This window comes from Enhydra lutris, unplaced genomic scaffold, assembly GCF_002288905.1.
Source record: "Enhydra lutris kenyoni isolate GAN:26980312 unplaced genomic scaffold, ASM228890v2 scaffoldscaffold32, whole genome shotgun sequence".
Taxonomy (NCBI): domain Eukaryota; kingdom Metazoa; phylum Chordata; class Mammalia; order Carnivora; family Mustelidae; genus Enhydra; species Enhydra lutris.
In genome coordinates this window covers 11,827,227-11,853,964 of record NW_019154116.1, presented here as the reverse complement: position 1 = coordinate 11,853,964, position 26,738 = coordinate 11,827,227, and the positions used below count along the sequence as shown (strand labels likewise).

Genomic DNA, 26,738 nt, shown 5'->3' with positions numbered 1-26,738 from the left:
TTAAAGAGCAAAAAAAAAAAAAAAAGATTTGAGATAGCATTTAGTTTGCACAGTAACTTGTGTGAAAGGGCTTTCATAGCTCAAACAATACAGTGCTGTGCTAAGCACTTTGGTGGTTTTCCTTTCCTCACAGGAAACGGGGTGTCCTGTGCACGGGCACCCCTGCTGAGCAGCAGGCAGGGCTTCGACCCCACGTGCACACTTTCAGAACAGGTGCACACTGTACGTTCTCTGCATTAAGTCTTTCAAATGTTTCCCTTTAATTTATAAAAACAAAAGCTGCATTGGTGAGAATCCACATTCTTCAAAAAAGAAACAGGATTTGAAGTAGGTTCAAGGAGAACGATAAGGCACACAGTTCCCTCTGTGTGTCCATCTGTTTAACGTTAAGGAGGATCACTCATTGTTCTTTTCCTTAGGAGAATATGTACAGCACTGGGATAGATTCCATGTGTCCTACAAAAGGGTATACTTAGTTCAGAATGAACATAAATTCAACAGTTCCTCTATCTTATCAGTGTAACTGGGCTCTCCCACTGGAACCGTCTTTAAAGATAATTTATAGTTCTATAAAACTTGAGTTCTTTTCCTAACAAACGCTTTGCAGTATAACTCTCCAGGTTTATGGCTATGTAAATTCTTGGTAATGGCAAGGTCTGCACATGAAATGGGCTTTCATGAAGATGATTCCAAGCAAGACGAGTTCACATTTGAAGGAGAATGCTTCAATGACTATGTCTGAATGCAGAAAAACAGCCTTTCCCCCAGGGTGCTTCAATTAATGAACCCCTAGATTCCTTGGGGGCTCAAAAGGACAGCTTTGCAATCATTCTCTATTGTTTGCAGGCTATTTTAACGTATTTCGTGGTTTATTTTTTGGGTATTACTCAAAAGCATTTTTCTTTTTCAATCTGATTTATGTCTATTTCTGCATAATCAATTTAATAAGTAGAATCAGAATGTATTAAAATATCACTCTGATATAACACAGCATTCTGAAAATTGTCTTGGAATTGCTACGAAGGTTTGAGAAGAGATGGACTGTCCCATTTTCCTTTCTCTCATCTGTTCTTTACTGCGAAGAGATTGGATTTTTTTTTCCCATGAAAATTCGAGGGGACATCAATTTCCTTCCAAATTTGGGATAGCTTAAAAATTTTGTGGTGACAGCATGGATAACATCACTTGGACTTCCCGTTATAGTCTCAGAACTGGCAGGACAAAACTCTGTCTAGGGGAAATGAAAATGTAACTCCCTCTAGTATTTAAAAAGTTAAATAATGTCCCTTCAGAAGAATTTCTAAGGAACTAAAATAACGCTAGGAATCATATTCTCTCTATAAAAAGAATACTCCGTCTTTTTAAAATCCATTATCTCTTGGCAAAATCACTCATTAAAATATTTTGGTCTAAGCTTTTGGTGATGCTTATGCTACACTGGGGGGAGGCCCTCTACTTTTACTCCCATTATGCAGACAAAGAAGTGAGGCTCAGAGACATAAGGCAATTTTCTTAAGACCCAGAGCTATCCAGTGGCTCAGATTTTAAATGAGACTTTTGAGGTTACCAACTGTTTCCTCTCCTTCACAAACACTATTCTTTCCATCACTGAAGAGATCTCATGGATCATGTCTATTCACCCACCCAGTCAGAACGCAGAGTGTGCGATGTTACTAATGGACCCGCCCGGCCTGGACACCGCCACAGAGGAAGGCCATTCTCAAACAACATAACAAACACAAATGGGGTAATAGTTAGGCTCAGTGACTTAGAAATGTCTTCACAGCTTCGTGAACCAAAAATACACAGAATATTTATAAAAAATAATGTCTGTACCAACAAATTCAATATTCACGCAGCCAACACTTATCTCTTCCAGGGCCCACTAACCAGATAATTTTCTTGTCTTCTTCTGGTATTTCATGAACAAGCATGTAAACAGTGCCGCTTCCCTCAGATGCTAAAAGCACATTTTTTGCTGTTTTCCTCCAACCTCCCCTTCTTTGGTGGGTCCCTCCGCCTCATCCCTTCTCCCTTGAGCTCATAGTAAACTGGAAGTCTCCAGAAAGTCTCACCAGGTCCCCCAGATGCCCACTTCTGAGGCACCGATGTGGGTCACTGCCGGTCAGACAGTGGGGGCAAAGCTCTCAAGTGCACCAGGCCAGGCCCGAAATCTCGGCCGAAGCCAGCCCTGCCTGCAAGGCAGAGACGGCCTCGTGGGAGACTCGCTTGAATGGCTGCACCCCCTGGACAGATGTGGCAAGTGGCTGCTGGAAAGCCAGCCTGCTCCGGAGCACCACTGGGCAGTTCTGTGGAGACCCGCAGACCTCGTTCCTCCCCTCACTTCATTCTTTTGTATCCTCTTGCCTTTTCCTCAGGGTGGAACTTACCAACTTCTCAAATGACCTTTGCAGGAACCTCGTTTTCTTGCCTTAAGCCTGGCTGTGTGTGTAAAGCCAGAGCCTGGCACACACACCCCCTTGAACACACGCCGGGGGCTGCGGGAAGCACACTTTTCCACTATCTTATTATAAGGCCGCAGTTCCTCAGAGAAGGAACCAGAGGAGCTACACATGGATGTGGGGCAGTGCCTCCCCCCGCTAAACCTGGAACACATGGGAGACCAACTGACATCGTAAGAAGGTGACGTGTGGCACAGATCACGTTAGGCTGTTTACATGCCATTTATAAGAAAGAGAGCATAATCAAAAGGAGTCTCCTGATATTAGAATGCCTTAGAGCCCAGCCATCAGTCAACACGACTGCCTCTCGGCCCACTCCGAGAGCCCCCCACCGAACAGCCCCCCCCGCACCCCAGGCCCAGGCGGGCAGCAGGTAACACATTTCAGCTCGAGCCGCGTGTTTCAAAGCATGCAGCAGCGGCGCCGGCAGCCCCGGCAGGACCCAGGCGGAGGGCGAGCAGGCTGGAGGGGGCATGGGTGGGGAGCGGGGGTACCTAGGTCGAGGATCCAGTACTTGCAGGTGCCGGGTGGCCCGCCGCTGCGGTAGGCGGAGCTGACGGCAGAGAGCGAGTCCAGCGCCTCGGCGGGCTTGATTCCGTTGGGCATGGTGGGCGCTGAGCGGGCGGCCGGCTGCAGACTCGGAGCTGCCACCCTGTCCGTCCCTGCAGGCAGCCGGAGTCACCCCCACTGCGGCCGAGGCGGGCACTCAGAAGCCGGCGCAGCGGGCCGGGGCGGGGAGCGTGCGGCCCGCAGGCCAGGCCATGATCGGCGGGCGCAGCTCCCGGGGCCGGCCGCCCCTCTGCCTGGCTTCTGAGCACTGCTTTACAGTGGGGTTTCACATGTGGGGCTATCCAGCCGCGCTGGATTACAGTCTACCACAGTGCCTCTAATTGGAGCTCAAGGAAATTCTGCGGGTGTGCTGGGAGCCAGCTGTCTCTCGTCTCTTGCGCGAGCCAGAGCGGCGATTTCCTGACGCTGAAATGTCGAGTGACGGCCGCCCTCCCCACGCGGGCCCTCCGACTCGGGCTTTGTGCACGTTTGGACGGAGGGATTCTCTGCGGCACAGAACAAATAGTGCCTCCTGATGTGACTTGATAACAGAAAGAAACGCAATGCAATTCGGTCCCTAGCCAACTGGTGACATCACTGTGCTAAAATGCCTCTCCTCGCTTATTAGAAACATATCTTCCTTCCTCCTCACAAGCAGCGGCCAGCCCAGTGAAAATAAGCATCTTTACTTGTGATTCGTAAAGACATTTTTAGGAAAGCATCTTAAAAGCTCATTTTGGTCCTTTTTGGAAACTGAGTATTTTCTTTAGCCTGCATCAGGTCTTACTATTTCCTTGAGAGTTTCCCTGGGGTCCCTCCCTTGTCTCACCCAGCACGATGGCTTCGTGGGTGCCAGTCCACTGTTTAACAGTCATGAAGTCTGACTTTGCAACTTCAGGGGAAGTGTATGCACGCTCCTGTTTCTCATGAATTCAACGAGCGCACAGAGTGCTCTCCAAACTGTACTGTGATGGCCCATCTCCTGCTTTGAGGCAGGCACCTGGAATATTCTTCCCACATCTCAAACTGTAATGTGCCCCTCAGTTACTTAAACATTTCCTGAAGGGGTGTTACTTGTTCAAGCTTGTATGTAATAAAATCACACCCTGCCTTCCTGAGTTATTAATAATTCTCCTATCTCTCTTTATTTACCCTAATAGTATCAATGATGTTGTGTTGTTTTATTGTTTGCTAAGAGAAAATGTTCCTCTTTAGTTCCTTAAGAGTTAAACTTGTGTTCTCCCTCCCCCACTGCCCACATTAGTTGCAAAGTAAATTTTGAAAACTCTCAGAGTAAAAAAAATGTGAAACTAGCATAGACTTCTAGTTTCTCAGTTTAATACAATTCACAACTACAAAAAAAAAAAAATAATAAATTCAAGGCACCCAAAGAAAGCTGTCTTGAGCGCCTGTTCACACCTCCCCAAAACAAACTGCCACAAAGTAGGATTTGTCTCAGATTCTTCTCAAAAGACCAAAAGCAAAGCCCAAGGTTGTTTTTCCCCATGATAGATCCAGATGGCGTACTCATGCCAGGACCAAGCAAAAGGCAGAACTCTGCAGAGAGCACTTTTTATGAAAGAAACTCTATTACTGAATAAATAACCTTCTTTCTTATTGGGGGAAAAAAAAAAGGCAGTAAAAATTATGTCCTAAAGGAAATGGAGTTAATTGACATTCTAAGGTTTCATTTACTACAGTCTTTATTAAATATTTCATTTCGTCTCTTTCCAAAAACACAGGCCGCCAAGCAAGGGCTATTAATTTTAAAAAAAAGAGCTGTCAAGGGAAATTAATTACTTTATGGGGAATATATGTTCTCTGCTACAGAGGAAGGGAATGATCCTTAAAAACAAATAAGCAATTTTGGCTGAGATACATGTGACATTTCCCCAGTAATTGTCTTCTTCAAATGTTGAGTTCACGTCTGCGAGAGAAACATAACATAGAAGGGGTAAGGGAATAAAGGAAGGAAGCCTTCTCATCCCCTCCTTCCTTCTGTCTGTGGAAGTGTGAGCTTATTACAGAGCGTTTAGTAGGTAACATGGCCTTTTATAAACTATGTAAAGATAAACTATATTAAAGGCACCGCGTGACTCCTACCTGTAAGGAGTGATAATCGAACCCACTGGACGGACAGGCAAGGAAGCAACTGAGAAGTCAGTGTCGGTAAACGCAAGGTGCCGAGGCAAAGGGGGAGAAGACCCAAAGCATGGGGCAAAGGCTTCCCAGAAGTCGGTTCTGAACTCTAAGACTGACTTCTACCTTGGTGGTAGGACTGGAACTGGCTCTAATAGTCTGCACCAAGTTCAGGCCAGAAAGACCCAGGGTGGCCTTGGCAGCCTACGGACAGAAAAGCTTGGTGGGGACCGTGGCCGTGGGTGGAGAACAGGAAGGGGAAGGCGGGGAGGACAAAGGCTGGGGACCTCAGTTTCCTGGGAGCTGCTGTGGAAGGGGTGAGGACATGCTGCAACCATCAAGGAAATCGGAAGCGACGGAGAAGCTGGAGAATGGGTGTGGGGTGGGGGGGTGGGTCAGAACTCTGGCCACGGAGTGAGCCGCCCTGGAGTGTGAGAATTCTATCAGGTAGGAAAAGAAAGGAATGGTGAGCTCAGGCTAGCACAGATGGAGATGAGCTTTGCCAACAAACAGGACAGACATGTAACTACCCATACAGGGTAGGTTGAAAAACCATCTTAGGCATTTGGTATTTCTGATATGTCTTTGATATTTATTTGATGTCTAGACACATAATTAAAAGTGTCACAAAGAAAAGAGAAGCTCCAAGGCCCAAGACAGTGCTTTTAAAAACGTTACCCAAGGTTTGTCTGTGAGGACCAAAAGCAAGGGGTACTGGGAGGAACAGATGAGAGATACCTGTGTGTCAGAAGGTTGACTGTTGACTCCTGGCACCATGGTTGTGTTTCACAACCCCCCGCCCCCAAATAAATCATCAAGGTCAACTAGGACTGGGATGTGCACAAATATGTGCTCAAAATGTAAGGTAAACACAGTAACAACGGACCTAGCCATATTACAAAAGAAAACGTAGTCACACTAGGAAGGAGTTTTCCTCAGTGACTCTGAAAAACAGTATTTTGATTCTATGCTGCAAACCAAAGACAAAAGACCTGTAAGTTTGTGTCTCACAGGGGTGTGGGTCAGCAGTAAGAGTGGGTAGAATTGAGTGTTTTAAAGTCAAGTCATTTTAGGTAAATAAAATATTCCCTTTCCAAAGAGGAAAAACACAGGCTTCTAGACAAGGATGAAAATGTATTTTGAGTGACAAGATGCAGGTGTGTCACTGTCACAGAAGGTTACAGGTGAGGAGATGGGAAGGGCTAGAATGAACTCTGTGTTGTTGATGAGGAGTTTGGAGGTTTCAGTGTGATCTGAAGTCCTGTTTCTTCACACATGTGCAAACATTCAGAGACACAGAGAGCATGAATGCAGGTGTGTGTGTGCACGTGGATAGGTACACATACTTGTCTGCTGAGAAGACCCAAAGGTCATGATCCCTATGGCCATGGAGCATACCTAGCACCCAGATCTTAGTTTTTAAGATCATTCTCCAATAAGAAGGAACCAGGGCTTCTTGGGGAAATGGTTGGTCCAGGACTGCAGCAAGGAAAATACAAGATGAGCTGGGAAAGTGCTGTACTGTTAGAAAGCAAGGAAGCACTCTTGAAACGATGGGATGTGTCCAAAGTACACAGAAGAGAACCTGAAGGAGCTCCTAATGGCCAAAGCTGGGATAATCTGAGTAACAAAGTAAATAACAATAGTCCTGGATGAGGACCCAGAGAATAAAATACATATCCACGACTCCATACCAAGGTCTGTAACTGAGTGAGTGAGTGAGGCAGAGGGACAGCTCTTCCTTTCAGAATTCTAATGAATACATTTAAAGAAATGAGGAAGACAGCACAGAGCAGGTGAGAACCACTGATGTTAAAATGAGTGGGGAAAGGCAGGATGGGAAACGATATTTGTACAGTTTCAAAACATCTCCCACGAGGTTCTTATTAATTACAAAGACAAAAGCAGTGACTTCAGTGTGGACTATCATTGCAGTCCCTTCCCTAACCAGGGCCTCAAGGTCACCACCATGGGCAACGCGGCGTGTCCGGATCCTCCTGAGCCTCTGCTACCACAGGGGTGGACACAATGTCATCTTTGTGGTATTCTTGCCAAAAAATCCATGAGCTTCGTTTAGTCATGAGAAACATGAGAGAAGCCAGGTGTGAGGGACCACTTACAATATAAAGGACTGGTAATACCTTAAAAGTGTCAAGGTCATTAAAAAAGGTGTGATGGTCATGAAAGAAAGAGAAAAAGGCAGAGGAACTACCATAAATTGGAAAGACTAAATATGGGGTCCTGGATTGGATCTGAAGCCAGGAAAAAAGACAGAAGCAAACCCTGAGAAAGGGCTGTGGTGTAATTAACAGCACTGTATCAAGGCCCCGGTTCGTGAGCACTGAACTGGGGTCAAGTGACACTGGGGGGGGGGGGGTTCTAGATAAAGGGGGTCCGGGGATTCCTTGTACTATTTCTGCGGCTTTTCCGGAAGTCTAAAATTACTTCAAAATAAGCAGTTTGGTTTTTTTCTTTTAAGAATTTATTTATTTGACAGAGACAGAGAGAGGAAACATAAGTGGGGGAGTGGGAGAGGGAGAAGCAGGCTTCCCACTGAACAGGGAGCCCGATGCGGGATCAGGACCTGAGCCAAAGGGAGACATTTCACCGTCTGAACCACCCAAGCACCCCCAAATAAGCAGTTTTTAAAAAATAAATTGAGAGTAATGGGTATATAAATACAAATAGCTAAAGAACTTGAGGGTGTGAAAGAAGTTACTAGAGAAAAACCAGCAAATTCAGAGAAGAAATTTTGTGGGAAAGAAACATTGTAGGCAAACTAATGACTTGTGAATAAAGGATCTATGGTTTATTGAAAAAATAGACTGAAGGAATATAAAATCATTGTTTGCCTGCATATTTATGGAGCGACATATAACCTTGTTCTCATGGCAATAAAGGTACTTTTATTAAAATTGGCTGAGGGGTGCCTGGGTGGCTCAGTGGGTTAAAGCCTCTGCCTTTGGCTCAGATCATGATCCCAGGGTCCTGGGATCGAGCCCTACCTTGGGCTCTCTGCTCTGCAGGGAGCCTGCTTTCTCCTCTCTCTCTTTCTCTGCCTGCCTCTGTGCCTACTTGTGATCTCTGTCTGTCAAATAAATAAACAAAATCTTTAAAAAAAAATTGGTTGAAAAGAAAAATTGTTTTGGTCAAAACACTCCCCCCAAATCACTTTTCAGGTACCCCTCTCCCATGATAGCCATTCCTCAAATATTTAAAATAAGAAATTCGATGTTCAAGTGCCTACTATTAGCCCATCCAAAAAAAAAAAAAAACGTATGAAGCAAGGTCATTTTTGCCAAAGGAGGTCTTAAAAAAAAAGGGCCATATACAAACGGTGCTTTTAAAATCAGGACTAAAATGACACGTAACAGAAAGCTATTTGTAAAACTAGACTTCATATAAGCCAAAGGGCCTACCTAAAGTCTTTCCACTCTAACAGAAGAGGAAACCAGCATTAATAATTAGGCAGCTAAACCAGGATGACAAGGGCCCCCAAGCCCTAAACGCAGCAGGTGGGAAATACAGGACAGCCGCAGCGGCATTTTGTCAAAAAACTCCGAGGAATATCGCCCATTATCTCCTCTAGCGACTACTGCCTTCCTGAGACTTGAAACACGCACCACGAACCTCAGGGCTTCCTGTGGCCTAGCTTCCTGAGGGTTCCTAACCCCAGGCAGGGTTGCCCTCCGGCCCCGCCCGCCCCAGCCCTGCGCTCCTCCCCGCAGCGTTTCCCCTCTGCGCAGCAGGCTGCACGGCTGGCTGGGGTACAGCTGCGCCCCCGGGGTCGAGCTTCTCAGGTTCCACGCACAAAGATACTCCTGTTCCGAGGGCGTTTTGTCCAGTTTCTGAGCCCACAGACAACACCTCCTGCCCTGGAGGGAGCAGGCGGGATGACTAAATCCTGCTCTTAGGGCTCCATTCAGCACATTATTTCCTGCTGCTTTCGAGCACAGTTGCCCATCCACAAAAGCACCTTTATTGAAGGATTCAAACACTCCGTGTGGGTGCCAAAAATTCGATAGGCTCCTTTTCATTGCTTTCCTTACTATCTTTTCAGAAACGATGTGAGTTTTTCTCTTATGTTAACAAAACACACATTCAAGTGCTCCTTTTTCACGTTTCACTCTAACTCGCTGTGTGACGTTCTCTGTCTGCACCAGCACTGGGGGTTATGTGCAAAATGGCAACATGAGACGGGACCCTCACAAGTGTGTTCCCTAAAAAATAACAAAAACAGCAGTGTTCAAAAAATTAGGGTGATGTCACCAACCCCTGATAGGCAATCCGTGCTCTGATGTCCCAGTTCTGCTAAACTTGTGAGAGTGGGAGGCAGGCCACAAAAATCACTGATCGGGGGAGGTTGGGAAGACAGGAAGTTTACTTCCCCAGATTTTTCAAGAAAAAACAAGCGGCAGATTTTGATTATTTTGTGAGGGAGAGGGGGAGAAAATTTTTACTTTGGGAAAGGTTTTTCCATTCCTTTGCTCACAAAAAGCTCACGGAGGATAAAGCTCTGGTCTTAACTAGGGGAGAAGGAAGAGGAGAGATGCGGTCCAAAGGAAAGGGAAAAAGGCAGATTCCCACGAAGATGACTTCTCTGGGTGAGGGAAGGCAACTGGAATTACCATAATTCAAATGAGAAAGTTTAAATGGAGCCTTCTCAGACAAAGGGATGGCTGGAGAGGGCCGTGGCCTCTCAGGAATGTACAATATAGCTCCAGGAAGGCAAGCAGTCTCAGCCCTAGTGGCCTTTGGAGACCAGCTTCTGGAATCAGCTCTTCCACAAATGGTGGCTGGCCTGGAGCAACTGAGTTTGTCTCTAGAGGCTACAGCTTCTCCCCTGGACCAAAGGCTCCTTCCAGCTTGTGTGGAAACAGGACGCACAGTGGTTAAGAGCCCGGAAGTCTGACTGCTGTTCTTGAAATCCCGTTTCCCAACACCTACTAAGCTTGGTCCAGTTAATGTCTCTGTGCCTCTATTTTCTTGTCATACAAAGAGGATGACAATGTTATAAACTGCCCATGGGGGTACCTTGAAGATTAAACGTAGAGACAAGCACAGTGCCGGGCATACGGCAAGCCCTCAACACATCCCAGCTGCTACTACTGTGAGGTTTTCAGGGGGAGGGAGGGAGAGCGCACGCGAGCGCATGTGCGTACATGGGAGAGGGGCACTGGGAGAGCACAGGGAGAGAGAATCTCGACTGATGTGGGGCTCGACCCCATGACTCTGAGATTAGGACCTGCTGAAATCAAGTCAGATGCTCAAATGACTGAGCCCCCCAGGCGCCCCAGCTATTAGTTGTTAAGGCTCCAACAGTACCCTCTGCTATGGGCTGACTGCCCCCCACCTCCAAATTTGTATGCTGAAGTCCCAAGTCACAGTACCTTGGAATGTAACCCCAGCTGGAGACGGGGTCTTTAGAGAGGTCCTTAGGTTAAAACGAAGCTGTTAGGGTCGGTACTAATCGGACTGGTGTCCTTGGAAGAACAGGAAGGTTGGACACACCCAGAGGCACCAGGGTGCACACACAGGAGGACCGTGTGAGGACGTGGCAAGAAGCTGGCCATCTGCAAGGCAGTCAGAGGCCTGAGAAGAAACCAGCCTTGCTGGTGCCTTGATCTTGGACTTGTAGCTTCCAGAACTATGAAAAAATAAACTGCAGCTGCTGAAGTCATGTAGTCTGTGGTATTTTGGTAGCCAGAGCTGACTAACACACCCCTCCTCCCTTGTCTGGTAACAATCTCCTCCATAACCCAGGACTGAAATGGTCTAATTATTTTTGAGATAGGAGGAAACTAATCTCCAAGAACAGCACTTCAGTGTTCTTTCCTTCTAGTAAATTCAAAGCTCTACAGACTCTGGAAAAGGGGCGAGGAAAGGAAAAGATGCACTAGAACACACAGGGCTACATGACAGAAATAGTACAGGATTCCAGAGCTGCCTTGCAATGCAGCCAAGGCAAATGAGTCTGTTTACGGTCCTCTTCAATGTACGAAAGGGCCCTTCAAAGAATAAAACATGTTGGGTCCCCTGTCCTGAGCTTGGCTAGAAAAGTTTTGGGAAAATGGCAACCCTCTGGAATCATGAACCTTGTGGAATGACCGAGATGTCCAAAGCATCCCTGTCACCGTGAGTCAGACCACAGTAAAATGCCCCTTAATGGCTCAGACACTAAAGCGCCTCGGAGGATTCCAGGGTGGCCCTGCTCTGGTCCGCAGAGAATGCCGGGAAGGGGAGCCAGGATGCTCCTTCTAGACGGCGCTGGCTGTAGAAGTGACAGTTCAAAGATCAGCCTCCTTAACCCTCTGACTCCGTCCAGCCCTACATGCCCCTCTTTCAGCCCCTCCGAAACCCTTCCATAGTGTCTGTAAAGAAGGAAGGAGATTGGACGGGGGAGGTATTCAAAAACAGGATTTTTCAAAATTCACTGTGAAATTTTAGTGATGAACTGAATCCTTCAGAAAGTACAGAGATCACTCGGAGGCTTTAGACCCGCGACGGCGCTGCCGCACCCCGGGGCTTCTCAGAGGTGAGGGTGTGCTGCGGGTTCACAAGCGGCTCTGCGTAAGTGGAAGGCGAAACCCTGGTGCCGCAAAGAGCTGTTTATTCTCTGGAAACTACCACCCTTGGACATTTAGCGGCAAACTCCTCATTTGCACCCTTCTGACTGAATCTGGTATAAAAACACAGAAATTGGTGAAATGTTATTTACATTAATATTCCACTGTATTCTTCCATACGGAGTTCTGCAGGAAAATGTCTGTCAAAAATCTCACCTCCTGGAGTGAGACAGAAACTTGTGATTTCATTGGTATGTATGATTTTAAAGAGTGACCTTATTCAAAGGCACAGTTTTAGGGGTTTTTTGTTGTTGTTGTTTTCATAAGTGGGTAAAATGATGTTAGAGACCTCGTACAGATCACATGATCATGACTCCCATCAAAATTAAAAAATACGTAAAAGCAAATGTCATCATATAGCACATTCGCAACTTTTTCTTTTTATAGTTAATTTATGATTCGGGTGATTCTTCTTCAAAAGTTTGCTTTCCATAAATGCATTTACCCTTCCCCCATCTGCTGGACTGCGAACATTCCATCTCACCATTATACCTGCGTGGCAGGGACAGCAATGGCCCCCCGACACCGTGGAGTGGCTCACGTGGGCACCGCTTGGGGACAAGCTACGTGCACACATGACGACAGCACGCCTGTCACACAGAACATGTGTCTCTACGTCCCCATCTGCAGTCATTCCTACAAGGCTTGACCAAGTGAAAAAAGCCAAAATATGCTACCTTTTATGTGAGAACGTGGAGGCAAGAATAAGCATGTGTTTGTATTTGCCTAACAAAATATGGGAAGAAGTTAGAAACACTATAATAAAAACAGTTCTCTGTACACGGCAAATGGGATTGTGGGACTAAGACGGCTCAGGTTACACCTTTTCACAATTTAATTTCTGAGTGAGATGCCCAAAAGTGAGTTTTAGAATCAGTTTTCCTTCTCTTCTTTAGAAAATGTTCCGTGTGTGGGGTTGTGGGAACTGTGTGCAAGCGTTCCCCGTTCAGGGAACTGGTACGGAAGCTCTCATCGTGCACTCCTGTTCCCACAGCCGCTCCACAGGCAGCTGGGGCATCGGGAGGCATTTGTCCTTCTCCCTGTGGTGGGAGCAGCTCGGCTGTCAGGACCTACAGTCCCAGCTACGAAAATCCTCGCTGCTCATAGGAAAGTCAGCGCTGGGAACAGAATGACAAAGTCACCTTCTGCATCTCTGAACACAGGAAGGAACGCAGAGGCAAAAGCCAAAACACACTTCGGTTTGTCTGGCGCCTGCTTCTTAGGTGCTGTTTTATCAGGTGTTCTCAGAGCCATAATCGACTGCATAAATCACGGCGACAAGTGCAAACCCCGTCTGAAGGGGATACACTGTTTTTTCCCACCGCGGACAGCACTTATTCATGGTCAAAACACTTAACGGAAACCAGCACACAATTTTTAAATGGTTTTTCACCAAACATATCTTCTCTGTACTTTTTCCCAGCTTCTGCAGACCCTCATTAGAGACATTTAAGAAACCCCAGTTTGTCTAATAAATGGCAAAGTCTGACATGTGCCAATGTCAGAGAGGAGGCGGTTGGAAAAGCGGGACGCGGACACCTGTATCTTGTCCCTGCGTCCACTCCCTGCCCAGCCCGTGTGTCACGCTGAGGAGAGTATGCTCCTATTTTCCCTGGTGAACCTTCTCCCCTGATGACATTTCTTTCCCTAAGCGCTATCTCATGGCCATTTAAAGCAAGCGTGGGAAGACGGTTTTCCCATTCGTGGCTTATGACTTTGCTATGTATATAATTTTGTGATCATCTAATATGGACAGCGTTAATACCTGCTCATGGTTTTCTCCTGTTTCCATAAACACTTTAATATAAAGTTGGAACATGAAAATACCTCCAACATGAAGCATTCCCAGAGTAACAGCCCACTTGTGCGGCTCCATAATTACATGCTGCACAGCGAACGAGTCTTAATCATAGGGCTGGGATTGATCACCTCGCCTAACTCCGAGGCGCTCGGGAGAAGGACCGCGTCTTTGTTCTTGGTGAGGCCCCATGTTCCTCAGTTTGTCTTCCCACAGGGATTTACTTTAGCAGCTGTTCTCACAGGCTAAAAACTGTTCTTTTCCAAGCTAATTTTCTGAGAAAGCATATATGGCCTCCATCATACATATATATTTTAAAGACTATATGGGCAGATACAGGTTTGACACGTCTATGCCTGGGGTGTGTTTTCCGGTTAACAGTGGCAATCTGGCATTAAACATCTGAATCCACCAGAATCATGATATAGTCAACTAAATTTTTTCATATCACTAAGGTTGTTTTAATGGCCTTGGTTTTTTTTTTGAGAACTTATTAGGTCACTTAAAAGTCGTAAGCAGTTACAAGACGTAGGAGACTTTGATCCACCTTCAGGGCAGAGTGTCCCATGGTTTGGGAAAGAGGCTATGTGAGCTGAACAAATTTAAACCCAGTCATCCCCAATATACTTGAGGAAATGCAAGAGGCCTCAGATGTCAGAGCTGTGTTTTTGGTTGCAGAGATTTCTAGAGAAGTACCTTAGTCTCTGCAGAGCTGCTGTTTCTCTGGGTGGCGGCTGTGGGCGGGGTGGGGGAGGGGGAGCACAGGATGAGGCCATGACTCCTGTGAGGAGAGGACAAGACGTCCCTCTGTTGGCTGTATTGTGCTAGGCTGATGCTGTCCTGGGAGCCGGGGGAGTGGTGTGGACGGGGGTGAGGAATCTTAGCACCTCCTGTATTCTGAGGAGAGAAACAGCTCTGACCTGCCCTCTGAGCTGGGTGGCCAGCTGATGATGGGCACAGACTGGGAATGCAGGCGGTGGGGCCGGAGTCCCTGGGAGAGGACACACCTGGTGGCCTGCAGAGTCCTTCCTTTCCACGACCACAAACCTCTGCGAAGGTCCTGTCACCTAGTCTCACTTCCACAAAATGGGGAGACGGGACACGGAAGCTGATGCCACGGGAGAGACCTGGCTTCTCCCCAAAGCTGGGGATCGCACAAACAGGCAGGGCCACCAGCTCACAGGGCCCTGATGCTGAGGCCGGGAGGCTGAAGACAGAGGCTCAGAGGCACTGCATTTGGCCCTTAAGGGAAATGCAGCCTAATTCTACACATAGGGGTTGTGGTCAGTGGTTCTCTGAGAATCAGATGTGGAGCTCTGACCTCCAGGCATGGTGCTGGGCTCACTCATTCATTCATTTTAAGAGACTACGAGTGACTCTGAGGAGCAGCCCCTGGTATGCGAGGTATGTCCAGTTCTCTGAACTCTGACAAATGGCCCCGGGAACATATCCAGATAGAGTAAGAGACTAAGGCAGACCGTGACAGAGCGGGTGACAAGTAACTGTGCTCACCTGCCCATGCAGACCCTGCTGAGGGAGCCTCCTGGGGAGCCCACTGCCCTCCCAGGCCTCCCTGCATAGCTTCCCTCTGTGTCCTCTCAGGGTGATGGAAGGGTTCTCTGCCTCCCTCATCAGTCCTGTTGTTGAGAACCTGTGTCGTGTGCACTTGCAGGATCATGTTCATATGTTTAGCACCGTATCTGCACCCGCTGTTCGGACTGAAATCTGTTCTAAAGCACTTGCAGTAAGTTCCTGTGGGTTTCCCGTGGGTCTGTGGTCCCTGAGTACATCTCATCGGGACTGTCTCAGGTTATCCTCAGCTTAGCCTTTGCGCTGAAACACTGTTAACTGCCCCCAAATTTACTCCGTTCTCCCTCATCTCCACACTCACCAGATACATTATTTTCCTCCTTTAGGGTTTTTCATTTATTTGGTAGGAGGGGACAGAGAAAGTCAGGTAGGGGCGAGGGAGTAAGACAAAGCCCTCCTGCTACCTGACACCAGCGGGGAGGCTGCGTGCACACCTGGGGCGGGTATGGCACGAGGCTCCTGAGCGACATGAGCTCTGCGCAACAGCAAGTCACTGAAGGAGCCTGAGGAGCGCAGCCTGACGCGATCTGTACTTCAGCTGTAGTAAGAGAGGAAGGGGCACCGGGACCGGGAGGGCTGCCGGCCAGCGGCGATGGTGGCACTGGAGAAGAGTCTGTCTGAAATATGTTATTTAGATCAAGGTAACCCAATGTGGTGGGCATGCTCAGAAATCTTAAAAAAAAAGAATTATCATAGGACAGTTCCACTTCTGGGTACACTCCCCACAGCAGTAGAAGTGAGGACTCAGGACCCCGGAACACTCCTGGTTACAGCAGCATCATTCACAACTGCAAGCGGGAAGCAACCCCAGTGTCCACCGTGGATGAAAGGAGGGACGAGACGTGGCCCGCACATACAGTGGACTCTTTTCAGCTCCGGGCATTTGGACACACAAGCTACAACACGGATGAGCTTGAGCGCATCGTGCTGGGTGAAATAAACCAGGCACAAAAGCAGAACTACCGCAGGAGGACCCTCGAAGGGTCAGACTCCTAGACACGGAAAGCAGACGGTGGCTGCCAGGGGCTGGGAGAAGGTAACTGGGGTTAGTGTCCCCTGGGGACAGAGCCTCGGCGGACGGTCGGTGGTGAAGGGGCACCGTGTGAAGGAACTCAATGTCCCTGAAGAGAACACTGGTTGAGATGGTTACGTTTTCTATTATGTGCATTTTACCACATGGAAAACCAATGTGGCGTCACCACCAGCTCCGGGTTTCGGCATCAGTCACGTGCCCCCGCGGCAGGTGCACGAGCTGGACTATCACTGGGACCGTGGGGAGAAATGCCCCAGCGCTATCGCGCAGGGTCACTTGAGTTGTGAGGAGAGGGAAAAGCTGGATCACTTAGCCAGAGTAGCCTAAGAAAGGGGATGCTCTGAACTGGCCTCATAAGGAACACAAACGCAGCTGATACTCCTGTCTACTTCTTGTGACCATGACTAAGTAAAGAACAGAGCGAAGTGACAAGTTTTACAAGTTGAGACAGCGCAAAAGGAAAATCCCTTGGACTTACTAGGAGATTAGACACACTTATGTGGCACCGATTCAGCAGTGAATCCATTCGTGACCCCCAGGCGAGTGAGGGAGACCCATGCCTGTTAGTCCCCGCTGTGGGTCAGACTTGCGGGGCGCAGACACGGTCTCCGTGTCTGCACCCTGGCCCCTGATGCTGATTTAACACAGATGGCACAACCCGCAAACCCAAGTAAGATGGGGTGAGCGGGAGGATTTGCTGAATCCTTTTCTACCTTCCTGTTCCCAGGGTCCATGTAACTTCTGGTGGAGACTCCAGGAAGAATGTGGAATGGTGGCCAGAGCGAGGCAGGAATGAAACATCGAAAACCCACACCACCCGTCTGCAAAGACTGCTCCCCGAGCAACCTGCTTCCACGGGCCTTTCCCCCAAGACGGAAAGCATTTCTCAACAAATAGTGTTCACACTGGAAAACAAATCAAGCAGTTACATGTCTTGTTCCTTTTAAATAAGTTATATCTTTAACCTCTTCCTACACCACTCAAGTTTAACAGAAAAGAGACGGGCTCCTGGGTGGCTCAGTCGTTAAGCATCTGCCTTCAGCTCGGGTTATGATCCCAGGGTCCTAGGATCAAATCCCCCATCGGGCTCTCTGCTCGCCGGGAAGCCTGCTTTCCCTCTCATAGTCCCCTGCTTGTGCTCCCTCTCTTGCTGTGTCTCTCTCTGTCAAATAAATAAATAAAATCTTAAACAAAAAAAAAAAAAAAAGAAAGAAAGAAAGGAGAGAGACCTATTGCTCACAAATTCCAAGTATTCTCCTTGTCCAACAGATTTCCCATGTTAACAACGCTGAAAAACCATCACATGAACCTGGGCAGCACTATCGGTGAGTACTGGGCCTTCTCGGATGATGTATTTACACTCACAGTCACAGGACAATCTTTAAAATATCATTCACAACCAAACAGACATCTGACCTTAACAGGCATGATTTTCACATTTGAAATTTATGGAAATTTAAGTTTTTTGGACTAAGGAATTATGAAAAAATTATTGAGGCAATAAAGCTGAGAAAATTTTGGAATCAGAAATCAGTAAATGTGCCTCCTCCTGCCTGGGAGGTCAGAGCAGTAAAGACTGAAGGCATTTAAGAAACTGTCTAGAGACAGATACATAATGACAACTCCATAACTGTCACGAGTCTGGAAGTATGTGAGAGGCGAGACAACCTGCTTTCTGGGATGGCCAAGAGGAGATGCACCAGCGATGGGCAGCAAGTTCTTGGAGAGGAGCCACATGTAACTCGTCACTGTAGCATCCTTCAAGCCCAGTCTGGAACCCCACATGGGGTAGGAGACGCATGTGTGTAACAGGTGTTAACAGCCCCACGCGAGCCAGTGTACGAGCAGTATGGTGGCATGCACTCCTTTCCAAGTAAGGGCAAGAAGAAGGGCTGTGGGCTGAGCTGAAGCAGATCTAGATGTCCTGCTTCCCAAGGTGGCAGTGGCCTCTTGCTCCCTAAGTCTCTGTGTCTTTTTCTTGGACTTAATTCCCAGATCCTCATCCTAGTTGACAAAGGTCTCTTCTCCTAGGTGGAGAACCTCGTCACTGCTGCCCGATTTCCTGGACTTGAACATGGACAGGACACTCTGGCAGAGGCCTGTCCATAGCTCAAAGGAAGACTTCCCCTCCCCTAATCTATGGCCCAGGTCCCAACACTGCAAGCAAAGAGACAATCTTAAGTGGTTCTTTGCATTCTAGGAAAAATAAAAATGCAGGAAAGAATTTAAAAATGGAGAAGGTTTCTAAGCCCCCATCTACTGACTAGCTGTTAATTCACAATAGGGTTTACTGAGTGAAGACACACCCTCTTGTTAAAAAGACCCTGATGGGGTTTCTCGGGGATAAGGAGTAACTTCTCAGGGGCCAGAGTGTCACAGAGTACGAGACAAAAAGCCCAGGCAACAAACTGGTACTTAAACTTAAAACCCAGCAAAAACCCCACTTCCATAAGAACTTTTCAGAACAAAGTCAAGCGTGATAAATACCTAGTTCTTTCCTCTCAGCTAGCCCACAATTGTGAACACCAGGAAGCAAAGAACACACCACAGGGAAGGCACATATAAAAAGAAATCTTTCTGAACAAGTGTTATTTGTAGCATGCTTAAACTCACCAGGGCTCTTCTGTGTGAGAAACTCGAGGGGAAAAGTTGTTCGTTATTTTCAATTCCAACCCAAGGACTTAAATACATTATGCAACTTTGGAAGTACTCTGACGATGGGCTGGCCCAGTGCAGACCCCTACTGGGGCTGAATGGCCACGGGGGTGGGGGCGGCAGGGGGGAGGTGGGGACCCAACGCTGCTCTAAACTCACAGCTTTGCCAGGAAAGAAAGCCCACACCTCAGCTTTTGGCCAAAATTGGAAAATTCTCTTTCTGTTTGGATCCCTGGAGAAATGATAGCTGAATTCTTCTGGTTTCTTACTGGGGTGACATTCAGGTCACATCTAGGCCCTAAGGGATCTGGACCAGGGTTGTGCCCATAATGAATGAGGTGAGCTAATCAGTAACCGTATCCTCTGCAGCCTCACTGAGCTCGATGCACTGAGCTCAATGCACTGAGCTCAATGCACCTGGCAGCCAGAGGACGGGCCCCAAGACAGGTCATGAAGAAAGCAAGGAGAGCACAGATGACAAATGAAGGGAGTGACCAGAATATTCCAAAATTAACAGAAAAGAACTGGAATATGGCCGACTAGAGTGCTCTTCTCTCAGGAAAACAAACTGCACAGTCCCAGACCTGGAACAGTCCGCCATCTGCCAGTGTTGCAGAGGGATGGAGACTGTGACATAATATGGTTTGAGGCAGATAAACTCTACACACACTGCACTTTTCTAGAAGCTGTAAATGACCAATGTTTCTCAAAGGGGCTTAAAGTCTCAAGTTTGCTTTTCCCTGAGGGGAAACCAGCACTAACAGAAATGTACAGCAACCTGCATGTGCCATTTAAAACCTTCTAGTAGCCAGTTTTCAAAAGTAAAAGGAAACAGGAAATTAAGACATTAACTCTAACAAGACATTTTATTTAACTCTACACGATATATTGTCACTTCAGCCGATCATGGCTCTAAAATAGTTGTGCATGGACTTTTTCACCACAGCTCTTGAAATCTAGCACATGTCCTCCCCCTGCAAAGCATCTCAGCTCAGACCGGCTGCCTCTGAACGATGCTCTGCGCCTACACTTGTCTGGCGGCTGCCATGCTGGACACTGTGGACAAAACGCCCTCGTATGCCCGCTAGGAGCCCCTGACTGACCCATCTAGACACATACAGTAAAGCAGTCTTGCCACCATTACCTTTCAATAAAAGAATCACCAAGGAATGCCAAATGCTGTTTGGTTCAAATGGCCTGTCATTTCAGGGGAGAAGTGCTTCCTTCGGAAGCCCCTGCCATCAGAGCCACAGCCTAGCTGCAGCCGTCCTCCCGAGCCCTGCCTGACCCACAACCCCTCCCTCGGGGCCAGCTCCGTCCCGATGCTGCACGGGGAGCCTGGGCACTTTGGAGAGTTCTGAGATACTCTACAGGGGAGAAAGGAGGTGTGCCTAAACTCAGGGCCCACATGCTTGAATTCCTGCTAAATTAATTAAATTAATGCTAAAACAAAAGAACCCACAATGCGAAAACCTGATGAAGGAGAAGCTGAATGTGATCCCACCTCCCCTACCTGCTTTCATACCCTGGAGGAGAATGGTACCTGCTCTGTGTTCTCAGTCTATGAGTGACACTGGCCGAAAGAGAAGAGCCCCCTTCTCATTCTCCAAACAGATACCATTTTGGGAAATGACGCAATCATTTCTGATCATCATATGAAATCCTCGTTTCTACTCCAGCTCTTGATGGATTAGAAAGGGTCAGAGCCACAGTGATAACGGCCTGAGTCACGAGGGACAAGGCTGCAAGGAAACAGGGACAGAAGCACCAGGGTCGTTTCCAGCGGGCATGAGCCAGCCGTGCCCCAGGATTCCTACCTTTGTGGTTGAAGATGCCCTCCATTTCCATGCTACTTCTCGAGTGGGCGATGCACAGAGAGCCGCAGGGAACCAGGCCCTCTGCAGCAGGGGACCGGTCGGTGGTCCGCACCAGACACCAGTCAGGCTTGTCGTGGGGCCGCTCCAAAACCTCCACGGTCTGGCCACGGCGGATGGTCAGCTCCGTGCTGTTGCAGGCGGTGAAGTCGTGGATCACCACTGTCAGCTCGCAGCCGCCAGAGAGCTGGGGAGGGAGAGATGCACGTCAGCGAGCCCCGGTCACTGCCCCTGCAGTAGGGGAGGCTGACCTGGGCCAGCAACATCCTGGGGTCAGGGCAGTAACCTGCCCCCAGCCTGAGTCGGGGCCCTCCAGTTCCGCTGCCCCTTCACTCACCTTCAGAATCACATGGGCAGCTACTGACTTTCCTGTGTGTGAAAACACGGTTATGATCTTTGAGGGTTTCACGGTCAGAATCGGATACAATTTTTCAGATGAGTGTCCGTATCATTTTGGGCCTGAGACATTATCATCTCCCTGCTCAAAATGTGCTATAATAATCATCTTTCAAACCCAGGGCAACCTTGTAAAACCTCTGTTTCAAGGCCACTGGGGGATCACTGCACCACAGGGTGCTAACATGATAGTTTTATCTGAAATTTTCCTTCCGACGTGGCACCACAGCAGCCTGCGCTGTCAGCGTGGGGGCTCTTGGCACCACGTGGGTCCAACATAGAGCTGTCGCACAGCAGGGAGACGGAGGAGGCCACAAGATCCCTACATATGGGCAGAGCATGCCTTGTTCTCTCTCCGAAGCCCTCCAGGATGCCACTTAGTGGGCGCTCCCATCCCCAGGCCTGTCCAGAACGCCTGCCCACACTGTGCTTCAGCATGCCAGCCCACACACTCTGTGGACTCTGGCTTCTTTCCCATACGCTACGTGCGTTCTGGCCTGAAGCTCCTTTCCCTTCTTCTCTCCTCTCACTAAGCTCACTCCCATTTTCTGTCCATTAAAACTACCAACACTTAGGCCCTCTGAAACGTATCCACAAACTCCAGAAAGATACATCCACGCCATGATTTCTGCTTATAAAAGAGGTGTGTGGCCTTCTCGTGGCCACTTGCTTACTGTGGCCTGGGCCCTCTAAGTCTGCCCCTCGGACCGTTCACACATGGGGACAGCTCATACACACACACGCTCATTAACATCTCCTACACAAGAGTGTTGTGAACCCGCTCCCCTTCTCTGGACTGTCCCCTCTGGCTCTTCAACCCAGGCAGCCCCCGTGGTTCCAGCTCTGCTGCCTGTTCACTGTGGCCCGATGTGGCCCCATAACCACACCCTCTATGCCGAGGACTCCCCAAGCAGACAACCCAGATAACAGCTAGACACTATTCCCCTCATCGTTTTGGACGTGTCCCTCCAAAGCAGTCCAGGACATGACCCGCCTCCCCAGTTTGTCTGTCTTTCAATGGTGGCTAATGGTACCACAATTAAGTTACCCAAGTTAAAAACTCTTGCGCTCCAAATGCTATCAAACAGACCTAAGGCCGTCTCTCGGGTTATTTCCTTCCTCTGCCCAGCCACGCCACATGTTACGTGGATTTTGTGGTGGCCTCCTTACACACTCCAGGCCCACTTTCCACGTGGGCACTGCGGGCAGTTGCCTTTTTGAAATGCTAAGCCTCCCCTTCAAGGACATCAGATCCAAACTGCAGAGCTTGGGGTCCAAAGCTCCCACAGCCGGGTCCCAGCCTGCCCTGCCAGGCGTGCTCGCCGGCTTCTCCTCGTGGGATTCGCAGCCTGGAGTGTGTCTTCCCTGAGCTGAGCCCTGCCTGCACTGTGTGCATGAGATTCTGGCTGCTCGGAGCCCCCACGTCCCCTCTGGGTCTGCTTCAAGCTCTGTCCACCCAGCAAAGCCCTCTGGGAAGCTGCTCCTGCACCTACCTCGTCACTCAGTTTGTTAATAAATTGTGTCACAATTCTGAAATAAAACGTGACTTCGGGAGCTAGCTCTGCCTGCATTCAGCGTGCCACATGCCCAGCCTTCTGTCCCCCTGCAGGGCGGCAGCACGGAGAACACACAGGCCAAGAGAGCGGAGCCTGAGCTGTGGCCGGTGGGTGGAAGGACTGGCCGGGCGTCCCACTGGGGAGCAGCCTCGTTCCAGAGGCCTCGCCGCTCCCCCTCACTCGCAAAGACCTGGGAATCCATGCCTCCTGCACAGGCTCACAGCCCCCTGGGCCCCCGTCATGCCCTATGCTGTTCATTATCCTCCGGTTCTAATGGCCTCTCTTTTGAGAGAAAGTTTAGATATTTACAATAAGAAACACATGTCCACAAGACAACCACAGAAAGCAGAACACAACAGAACTCTTCCATAACAAAGCACACATATCAACAGATGGACTGTCTTTGCTAGGCCACAAAGGCAATTTCTCACGAATGTTTAATCCCCTCCGAAACGGTACACATTCCCCAGTGGGAAACCCATGCTAAATCTTACACGCATCTCCGTGAACCATCAAAGATGCTAACGTTAAAAAGTTAAAGGTAGAGGCCCAGGCTGGAGAATTTTCCCTGTGAAACCCCACATTATGGAAGTGCTTAATCCCTGTAACAAAAAGGAGGAATGTTTCCTGCCCCAGGGGAGGCGTGACCAGGGAAGGAGCCCCAGCAAGGAATCCAGTGTGCTGAGGCCCCGCAGGGTCCACACTTCCTACGGCCCCCTTCAGGCCTGCTGGAGTTCTCCCACGGCCACCAGTGACCTGCCCGTGCGAGTGTGTCACCCCCTGCCCGGAGCCCCACGCCCCCAGCCCATCACGCCGCCTGGAGGTTTCTCCACCCCCCGCCCTGGGAAGCACAACTTCAAGACACATTATCTCATCACCAGCTCTTTGCTGGCTTCATTCTTGAGCGTTTTATTAATTTTTCAGACAGCTCAAAGCCACGTGGTGCATTCTGCGGGTGGGGGAAGGGTGGGAAGGAGAGAAAGGGGCTGCCCAAGAAGGAACGTTAAGCTCGACTTTATTTCTGGCCCTGATTCCTTAGCCCCTCACAGAGTAATCAGAAACTATTGGAAACATCTGTGGACTTGACAGAGCATAATAAAAATCAAGCCTGTTCTGACAAAGAATCCCATACTAAATTCAAATTCTTTTTCAAAGACTTCGGAGAACTTACTAACAGAATCTCCTACAATAATCTGTTTTCAAATAGTACTAAAATTATCATTAAAAACAACCTATCTGCTTGGCTTTACCGTGAGAATCTCCTCCACAAATCTTTAAAGGAGGACTAAAAGGATGCTTTCTGGGGCGCAGAAGTCCTGAGGATTTCTATCTCAAGGTTCACATCTGAATATTTTAAACTCACTACAAAAACTGCCTTTAAAACTAGTTTGCTAACTTAAAAAAAAAAAACTTTTAAAAATAAAAGACTTAAAATAGCTATTTTGCGGAAGCTATGCAAATCATCACTGCCTTTTAGGAATTAAATTCCTAAGCAGAAAAAGTTCGGATAATGAAGGGTGACTGAGATTGTACCTGTTTTCAATGCTATTTCCACCACCAGTGAGCTGATTTCATTACTATGCTGAGTTACCATTCCACTGATGTAGTTTAAAACTCACTTCTCCCTTCCAAGCGCACCCTGAGAACATTTTTACGGGACCTTGTTCACTTCTGTGTGTTTTACGGACTTCTGTCAGGGCTCCTGATCACATGCATGTAGTTTAGGATCGCAACTGATGAAAATCTCAGCTTCCATGATTCACATTAACTCTTGAGAAATTCACATGAGAAGACAGTGCCCTCCTCCCCTCCAATATTTCTGCTTTTCTCCTTTAAAAAATAACTGTGATGCCTAAAAACCATGGCCATGACTAGGCCTTAGTGCATGGACCATGGAAACTAGCCATGAAATGCCTCCTGCAGGACCAGACCACCTCTTGTCCCTCGCCGAGGGCTTCCGGGGGCACTCTGACAATCCAGACACACAGACAATCGGTGGACTCCAATCAGGGTCCCTCTGCCTGAATTCTCTCTAGAAAGACTGAATGTGAACAAGCTGTGGGCGCTCACCCAAAAGAATGAAAGAATGAAACACTCATCTCTAGTCCCTGGCATGTTGAATCTTCATCAATTACCACACAGAACAGAATTTTACTTTTTATGTTTTCTGGATAAAGCGTGTTATATTGTTGCTTTACCTGAACCCAGTTAAGAGCAGTGACTCAACTGTTTTAGTCCCCACGGCTGGGGACTTCTGAGAAGCCCACCGCTACTCAGGGCAACCCTCTCTGGTGCACAACGAGGCAGTGTGACGTTGCAAGTACACAGAGTTCTGGAGAGACCAAAGCAAACACGTGCTTTGAAGGATGGCGCTCCCCGGTGAGCTCTGGGGCAGTTTCGGCTGGAGGGAGAGTAGGCTCGTCACAACGGCCACAGGGGACGACACAGCCCCTGCAGCAAATGATTCTACTTCGAGAACCGAAGTCAGCTGCAGGTGGGTGTTTGGCCAATTTTGTGAGAGCAATTCAAAAGGAAAGTGGCATTGCGGTCTAATAAAAGCCATTTCCCCCCAAAAGAACAAAGTGTATCAACTCTGTGAACAGTCCCTCCTACAACCCAGCATGGTTCAGTATGGTTCAGTCATTCAGAAACCTCACAAAAGAATCTTGTGGTTTTGTGGAGGTTTCACACGGAGCGGACCAAAGACTGGCCGCTTGGTTCAAGGGGATTAGGGAGTACAGTGCCGTTACTGGCAACGCTTCCGAGAGAGGCCACCACCGGCAGCCAGAGTTCCCCATGGAAGTGCATCCTGCCCCAGGCTCTCACCACCCAGGCTTCCCACTGTGCAACTTCACCAAGCTTCACCAAGCCTGGGCAGCAGAGCCCCCGCTCACGCCAACCCCAATGCCAAGTCCTCAGGGGAAGCCTCCACCAAGATCTGCGGCTGAGTTCTAGTGAGGACCACTGTCATGGGCTCTCACACATCGAGGGTATAGAAAGAAATCTGTGAGAACTCAACAAATGGTTATTTGGGTAAATTTTATATGGCTTTTACCACACACACACATGCAAAAGAAATCTGTGAGAGAATTTTTTTCCCCCCAAAACGGTAGCTTACCATACCTAACATTTTATCCAGAAAAGAAATACTGAGTGTGGTATTCAGGGATGTTAATTCTTCACTCTTTACTGACATGAGCACACACTGGGTTTTCTGACACAAAAATCATTCTTAGAACCAAGGCCTCCTTGACGGTGTGATATACATGAGGTGGAATGGAAAATGAGATGTTAAAAAAAACCCCAATTTAAAAGCCACAACTAAAAAGCCAAACTTTAAATGTAAAAAGTAAGGCCAAGTGGAGATAGGACAGTGATTATATATCAGGCTTCAAGGCTTCACAGACCCTGACCTGCACCAGCAACCCATTTCCCCTCGCTCACATACTAGAACGAGAGATGCCAGCACCTGCTGAAGAAACAGGCTCGGAGGGAAGGTGGCCAATGAATGAGAAGTTTAGTTGGTTCACACAGAAAAAGGCACAAGAGCTGGAAAGTAGACAGCTGACCACTGTTACCTTGAGTCATCTGGTCCTGGAAACCCCGAAGCTACGTAAGACACTTTCACCCAAAGGAACCCGTTTACTGAGTTTCCTGAGTGAGCAAGACTATCCTTTATCCAGAAACATTAATGTGAAATGACTCTGTCTTTGATGGAGGGACACCAACAGGAAGAGCTAAGAAATGACAGTCAGCCAGGTGACTGGGCTTCTCACCAGAAGGAAGAACAACTAGAAGAAACCTCTGGGCTCAAGTCCAAATCAAAACTATGTCATCACTTTCAACAGTAACTTTGATCAGTACTGCAAAATTTACATTAAAAAGCACTTTTCAGTGCACCACTATTTTAATAAACACTGTTGTTATATTTCTACTCAAGCTTTGTATTTAAAAAAGAAAAAATCTGCTTTTTCTTAGAACTGAGGCTTTCTGGGGAGCCTGGGTGGCTCAGTTGGTTAAGTGTCTGACTCCTGATCTCGGCTCAGGGTCGTGAGTTCAG

At 48.2% G+C, this 26,738-nt stretch overlaps 1 protein-coding gene across 3 annotated transcripts in view; it reads right to left on the bottom strand.

Annotated features, from left to right (window-relative positions):
* The window catches only part of LOC111153393 (trio Rho guanine nucleotide exchange factor), a 355,850-nt gene that overhangs the window by 55,815 nt on the left and 273,297 nt on the right, over positions 1-26,738 (bottom strand). For all 3 annotated transcript variants that reach the window (XM_022512390.1, XM_022512391.1, XM_022512392.1), the window contains one exon: positions 20,670-20,913. In XM_022512390.1, the coding sequence (XP_022368098.1) occupies positions 20,670-20,913 (244 nt within the window). The remainder of the gene's footprint in view (positions 1-20,669; positions 20,914-26,738) is intronic.